We start from the raw sequence: 7,820 nt of genomic DNA on the forward strand, positions 1-7,820 counted from the left end.
ATATATATATATATATATATGTATGTACTCCTAAGCTAGAATGAAAATCTTGGTCTAAACACAAGGAGGGCCATCTCTCACCTTTGTCAAAAAGAAACATGATAAAGTGGCACATTTGGGATGGCCATTAAGCATTCAAAAAGCATTTTGAAAGCACAAAAAGTCACCATGAACACATTCAAAAAGGTGCTTACCTCCAACTGTTAAATATTAAGTAAAAGACGCATGCGTTGTATATAGATATACATGAATAAGTAAGTATGACATTATTCTCTATGGCTTCAATGGTCAAGATCGAGGGTTATAAAGATAATCTCTTTGCTTATAAATTTCTCTCAAGCATAAAAAATACTCGTATCTCAATTCAAACCAAAATTATGAGTAATAAAAATATTTTTTTTTATTTTATATCTTATTTCAGTCCCATCATATAAAAAATATATTAAGATACGTAGAACAAAATTTTTTTCGATGAAAGTCAATCTTTTTTTTGCTCATTATGAGCATAAAAGGACAATAGAGAGTTAAATATTTTGTTCATTAGGAAACCATATATCATATATGGAGATACTATTTTATATAATTCAATTTTATTTAATAAAAAATAATTTCTTTGAGTGTAAAAATGATATAGGTAGGTTGTGTAGTACAATATTTATTATCTCTAAAATTTCATGTGACATATCTCAAAGTCGATCTAATGTGCCTGTTTGCTAATCCAAAGCATAATGGAGGACGTAATCAAGCCAGGAAAAGTCAATTGCATATCCATTTATTAGGTGCTTAAGTGTGCATCATCAATTGCCATTTAGACGAAACGGAGCACCTTTTGAACCTAAAGTGCAGACGCCAAAAAGGATGCAGCAGACACTCCACAGGTGGGCTAATGAATGGTGTGTCGTCTTCCTTTTTGTCCTTAAAGGTAGGTAGCCAAAGCACTTGTCCCATTCATTCATGTTGGAAAGAACCTGAACTACTACTGTATATACAATTCCAGACAACATACAGATAGCCAACTGGTGGTATACATAGTTCATCACCGAGCTTTCATACCCATCAATCACCTACAAATTGTTCGTACAACCTAATACATCAACGTCCACTTCCTTTTTTGATATATATATATATAACTAAGATCATCACAAAGAACGTCAAGCCGTAAGCTTATGTGTTTAACTAAGACTTGATCAAACAAGTTGTAATAGAAGGAGACCAAACTCAAGACACATTCTTCATCAATCTACTCGAGAATGTGAAACCCGATACACAGCCATCTGTTGCTTAGAAAATATGTGGCCCTCGATGTTCATAAAAGTCAAGCAGAATAATTACATTGAGCTCGATGTTGTAATCATATCATAGCCTTCACCTGAACAGAAATCACGGAGAAGGAGGCCACGTAGCCCTCTAATCCATATCCATGCCGTCCGGAGACTGCCTAACGTTGAAAACGTGACCAAATCAAATCCTATCACTTGATATCCTAATGCACTACACCCAATTCTCTCACAGTGGACAACAGCAAAAGAAGCAGCCTGCTCTACTACTTTTCTCACCCATCGGTTTCTCAACTCCATGCAGCTGACACAGAATCACTTGAAGAGAACACAGAGAGAGAGAGAGAGGAGGGCAGGCATCTGACTGTGACAGAGAAGAGGAGGAAATGAAGAAGAAGAGAAAGCAAAGTCAAACTGCAAAGCCCTCGTTACACGGTTTGATACTGTGAAAAGCCTATTCTTTTGGCTTTGAGTGGCCGAAACCAATGTCATTGCGCCTCTCTCTTTTGCCTATAAATACGCCACGTCTTGGATCAAATAGTTCCAACCCAATCCTATTCTCTCCAGATCTCATCGTATCGACCTCTCTTTCTCTCCCTCTCCCTCTCTCTCTCTCTCTCTTCCTTTCGATATACTACACTCTTAAAGCGTCGGTCTGAGAGGCAGAATGGAGCTTCATGGAAGGCCTTGCAACTCTGCCACGCGGCAAAGCGAAGAGGGGATGGACCTGAGAAGAGGGCCTTGGACTGTGGATGAGGACCTTATACTGATGAATTATGTCACTACCCATGGCGAGGGACGATGGAACTCCCTTGCTCGTTGCGCAGGTGTGGAGTTCAGCTCATCGATCGCCTCTTGGCTGCTGTATTCTGTTCTTCATGTGCATGGCTTTGGTCGAAAGAAGTATGCAGTTCGGTTCATCCCCTCGACCTTTTGTTTGATTTCCGTAAACAGGTCTGAGAAGAACAGGCAAGAGTTGCCGGCTCCGATGGCTCAACTATCTCCGCCCTGATGTCCGGCGTGGCAACATCACCCCCGAGGAGCAACTTCTCATCCTCGAGCTCCACTCTCGTCTGGGAAACCGGTGAGCTTTACTCCTTTGATTAATCCAGTCCTTCGGGGGGGAGGAGGGATCCATCACCATCAACTGTGTGACGCAGGTGGTCGAAGATAGCGCAGCACTTGCCGGGGAGGACCGACAACGAGATCAAGAACTACTGGAGGACCAGGGTGCAGAAGCACGCGAAGCAGCTGCGGTGCGACGTGAACAGCAAGCAGTTCAAGGACATCATGCGGTACGTATGGATGCCTCGCCTCGTCGAGAGGATCCGCGAGGCCTCCATCAACTCCTTCGCCGCCATGCATCAGAATGCTGCAGCTCCACTGGCTCCCATGCAGCCCGTCCACCCAATCGCCCAGCCTGCACCAGAAAACACGACCGACTCTTTGTTCTCATCGCCTCTCGTCTCCGAGAGCTTCACGGGGAGCCGCGAGACTCAGGCCGGCGACGACACCGTCGTCGACTGGATTCAGGAAGCTCGGCTACCGAGCCCCGGCGGGTACGCATGCCCGGACCTGCCGGACTTCGACCACGGCGGATGGGGGGAGAGCTTGTGGAGCGTGGACGACATCTGGTTGCAACAGCAGCTTTGAAATGGGAAGTTTGGGGGCCAAAAGGAGGCAAAAGATGATCGAAGCAAAATAAAAACAAGAGAAGGAAAACATTCTCAAGCACTCCTCCAATCATTTCTTCTCTGCTATCTCTGTCCTTCCTCAACACTGGACATATGGTTTTAATCTCATTCTTTGGTATGTGTATGTTCTAATTGATCTCATTGAGAACGATTAATTTGAGCTATGCAAACCGCTCATGTACATCTTCTCCATAATGTCATAAAGATGTTTGCCGTCATAGTGGAACTTATGATCAGTGCTTGTCCATAAGCAAAATTTACTGCCGGTTTTGTCTGAAACATCCATTGGTTTGGACACAAAACAATAGGGGGATAATACACACACACATTCTACTTGGTGCAAGTCTCCATCCAATTCACTCCTATCATCATGGTTGGCCACTTGTAAGCAGCGGCTCCCCAAATGTTTTATCTTACTTGCCACTTGCAGAGATATTTACTCTCCATGATCATTATATTATCAAGTTATAGACATATGTGATATTATTATCAAGCTTATTAAGATAATTATTCTAATCCGATGCTGAGCTTATAAATCAAGTGGTAGATGCAATGCATGTGAACGTATCTGACGCAAGCAATGACCGCTTCCTCCAGCAGCAGCTAATGATTAGCCGAGACATGTCCAAAGTGAAGGAAACAAAGAGGATTAGAGAATCCTTAAGTTAAACCAGTAGTCTACAGCCTAATAATTACAAATATAAGGGGACATAACAGCCCGTTACAGAGCAATATAGCGTGAATAAGTCACAGCAGCCGCCCTCGACGTGTAACGCCAGCAGTAAAGTGAGTCGCCGGATGACGTGGCGGGAAAAAGCTAGGAAGTCTTCCCGCCACGTAACGGTCGTCAATAGTCAACGCCGCGGGCCCCTGCTTGGGTCATCTGACGGAAAGCGTGGTGCTTTCGGCCGCACCGATCAGTAGTCAACGTTGACTCGGGCCAAATAATTTCCCCGGCGTGCTCGTCCCTCGCCTGTTCGCAGCCGCCGCTGACGATAGAACTTGCTGTATGTTGCCATTTCTCGCGCTTTTCTCCGATCTTTTCGTGGATGAAAGCCTTCATGTTTTATGTTGCGACCTTACAAGTTTTCCTCCTCTTTTCCTGGCCATTACCTCCACCGAAACTTTGCGTGGAAGGTTAGATTAGTGAATGAAAGTACTGCCAATATTTATGGCACGCTTAATGCAGCACTGTCAGTCTAAACGACAAGGATAGGTTTCTGTAAGCATCCATCCCTCAGCGTTTGCCACTTGTGTACTGAAAGCATCGCCAGCAAGTAAGAAATCAAGGAGGAAATGGGAAGCCAAGCATACCACTCTCGGCATAAACATATGTTGGAATTGCTTCTTCCATTTCCACCAAAGACACTGATCGTGCATGTTCGAAAGATTAACAGACCCATGCATCTGGCTTTTCTCATCTTCCCAGCATTTGTAGCAAGCCATTGGAACCACGAGATATTGTGTGGTGGCAGAGGCCTTATCCCCATGAAGGGCCTAACCAAAAGGACAGGACTTGCCCGCTAAAAGAAAGATTCATGGCGCCTGACTTGCTGCAGGCATTAGTAACTCTCCTTACCAAATCATATAGTCGGTGCGTCGAAGTTTAATTACCCACATCTTCCTTTTTGTTCTTTTTGCTTTTATCATCTGGTTTCCATTGCGTTGCATTGGATAACCTATAGAAAAGATGAACAGCCGCCTCACCACGGAATACTGCTCTCCTGCCATGGCGTATGAATTGCTTTTGTATCTTTAATTTGTTAGTAATGATTTAGTGACCAATCATAAGACTTAACGACGCGAACAGTGGCGAGTTTGTGGCTGCCTATCTGCAGTCTGTAAGTTTTAGAGCACATCTTCTCCGGCTTTACAACCTTACATCCATTTGCTATATGATGATGTGCTCAAAAAGCCGGGATTAATTGCCGTATGTGGGAAGCCAACAGGATGATGCAAGGGAACGTGCTGTTCCTGATGGAAAGTCACATGGGGGATATCCTACCGATGAAGGAGACAAACCAAGGATTTTGAGAGTCGAGCAATTGAACTCATCATGTTCTTCCTTTTCCTTTCCTCTCACATTACTATTCTGTAGCTACTTTTGGATGTCGGTATTTAATTTCAAGTAATTGGCGGGAGCCTTATGATCTTAAAATTGGCCCTATTGGGTGCTGCAGATATTAAGGAATTAATCAGCTACACCAGTTGAATCGATCGGGCGCATAATCTCTTAAGCACAAAGTAGTGTCCGTTTAACTAAATTCTAACTTTGAGCATATGAATCTTGTTGACGCGATGAAAAGAAATTTTGTATACTAACAAATATAATTAAATCGTAACACACAACCGAATTAAACAGAAATCATAATTAAATAAGACTCCAACGTAAAGGATAAAAATTAAAGAATAAAATCAGAGAAAATTTATTATAAAAATAATGAATATATAAATCTCGAAATCTCTTATCCAAAATCCAAGCAACAATCATAAAAGAATATTTAGGATATAAGGATACGTTACTATACACAATATTCTAAATCTTCTCGAGTGATTGCAATAAGAATATACTGTAAATATGATTTAATCTACTATAAGAATATATGATTGAGAATAATATCTATATTGTTCTTGTCTTCTTTTCTTTTCTTATTTTTTTATTTTTTTAATCTTTTTCTCCTCGTATTACTGTAGTTTTTCGGTCCTTTTTAGATTAGATTTACACAAACTTAAGCCCCTCTCCGCTCTCTTACATCGCTCTGATCTCAACCCTGTGACCATGTGGGCTATTAAAGCCCACTGTGAACGAAATCTATGGAGATTGTTGAACGAAATCTATGGACTATTAAAGCCTCACTGTGAACCAATGAGCTGTTTACCCAACACTTATCGGATACATCCCACTTAGGTTTATGGAGATTGTCGAACGAAATCTATTAATTCCCGACATTTATGTTTGTGACGAAGGTGATCTCGAACTAGATAGATTCTGCGACATGATTGACGTGGCAAACCACCAAAACTAAAGCTGATGCTACTCATTGAACTCCCCATTCTTGCAATAGAACTGTTACACTAGAGACTGCAACATGTGTCCAACATACTCATAAGCAAGGTGGACATGGCCATTGCTACACTCCCTAGTGAAATGATCCCTATCAATGCACTGAAAACAACAGCCCTCTAGGATGAGGTCAATGGCCAGAGGTCCTTACTTGCTAGGTCTCCTGCTGCTAGTGGAAAGATAGGCTTTGCTAACAGTTCCCATCAGGCTCACCAAGAAAAGACTTGATCCAGAACCATCAAGAAAAACCTTTCCTCCACCAGGTCACAACCTTGCAATGGAGAGCCACCATCAGCTCCTGCAGAAATCACTCACACCTGCCAACTAGCTTGACCACGGTTCTTCCCTGAACTACACTCACATTAATCTTCAGAAACTTTTAGCTATCTCAGTGGAGGTGCTTCTGTGACAATGGCATTATGAGAATGTGATTTATAGGGTCAAAAATGACACCTAGGAGATTGATTGGGTTTTAATTTGAGGCTACAATACTTTTAGGTTCTGTTGTTGCTCTCTATATTAACTAGGAGTGTGTGTTGTGTCATTAATCAAGTCAGCAAGAACTGCTGAAAAGGAGAAGTAGACAGTGGCAATTTGAAGGCTTTTTCTCTCTGATGATGAACTGAACCCAAGCACACCCTTGTAGTTAACTGGAGAATCAATCTGCTATATTTCTACTCATCATAATATGAAGTCCGGATGTTGAAACATGCTTGTTCTTCAAGGCCTCGTGGTTTTACAGTAGGGTTCTCATGTGTGGACACGCGAAGACAAACACCATACTCATAGCAAAAGGAATGGACAATAAGCCAACAATGCCCAACATGTCACCAACTTTTTCTTAGTTGGTCTCATGAGTACTTCATAGAATTTAATGTACTTGTCTGAAGCATAAATGACCTCATGCATGTCTGGGTCCAAGCAAGGAGCATGATCTAAATTAATTACGAGTCTTCCTGTACCGCATGGCAACAACCTTCTCTTCACATCAGGAAGGTAACAAATTTGCAGGTTGCAGGCAAGTCTCCTTCCTTCCCTATTAGACAATTTTCCACTCAGAGATGATTGAGGTGGAAATCTCCAAGTTTTCATTGCCTAGAGGGAAGAAGCTCTCTTAGCTTCACTTTAGCTGTGAGCAAAAGACGACACAAACCAAAGCTTTAGAGAGTCCCAAAGTCTCATGTAAAGCTGTCTGTGAAATGGAAGAAGTTGGGTGTTCTTGCAGTAGAGTGTAACTGCATGTGGAAATCTATGTTGAGTTCACTTAATCCAAAGCAGCAGTCATGACAACAAAGTGTGTCACCTGAAATCCACTATTTATTATTTCTGTAAAGGATCAGTTATGATTGTTCTTGACCAGTAATAGGGTTATTAATGAGTTCCTTTTCTTTTTTTTTCTGAATCACTGGAAGCTCCTTAAATACCTGGCACAGAGTATGATAGCATTTCAGTGCTGGGAATTGATGCTGTCATTTAAGAGCTTTGAATAGGAAGAGAGAAAGCATTGCAAGATAAGTGATTCTAACATATGAAACAACTATTGCAACATACAAAGCAGAATTACACCAAGATTAGGACCAGGTGGTGGGCACCTCATAAATGCATTTCAAAAGCACCATGATTGCAAAGCTGTGTTTGAGCAGATGGTGGTGGACAAGCTGTAGTGCTTAGCACAAAGAGAGGGACACCAAAAGAAGATGAAGCTGGGCATGGTTTCCAATCACAAGCATCACAGCCTTTGAGCATCATGCTGGGCCATAGGGACACCATCATCATCACATCCAT

At 42.1% G+C, this 7,820-nt stretch overlaps 1 protein-coding gene across 1 annotated transcript; it reads left to right on the top strand.

Annotated features, from left to right (window-relative positions):
* Nucleotides 1–1,827: 1,827 nt before the first annotated feature.
* Nucleotides 1,828–3,097, top strand: LOC135666733 (transcription factor MYB2-like). Its single transcript, XM_065178362.1, has 3 exons — nucleotides 1,828–2,104; nucleotides 2,232–2,361; nucleotides 2,438–3,097. The coding sequence occupies exons 1-3, from the start codon at nucleotides 1,945–1,947 to the stop codon at nucleotides 2,928–2,930; spliced, it is 783 nt and encodes a 260-aa protein (XP_065034434.1). The 5' UTR covers nucleotides 1,828–1,944; the 3' UTR covers nucleotides 2,931–3,097.
* The last annotated feature ends 4,723 nt before the right edge of the window (nucleotides 3,098–7,820 follow it).

Source organism: Musa acuminata, unplaced genomic scaffold (assembly GCF_036884655.1).
Source record: "Musa acuminata AAA Group cultivar baxijiao unplaced genomic scaffold, Cavendish_Baxijiao_AAA HiC_scaffold_1124, whole genome shotgun sequence".
NCBI lineage: Eukaryota > Viridiplantae > Streptophyta > Magnoliopsida > Zingiberales > Musaceae > Musa > Musa acuminata.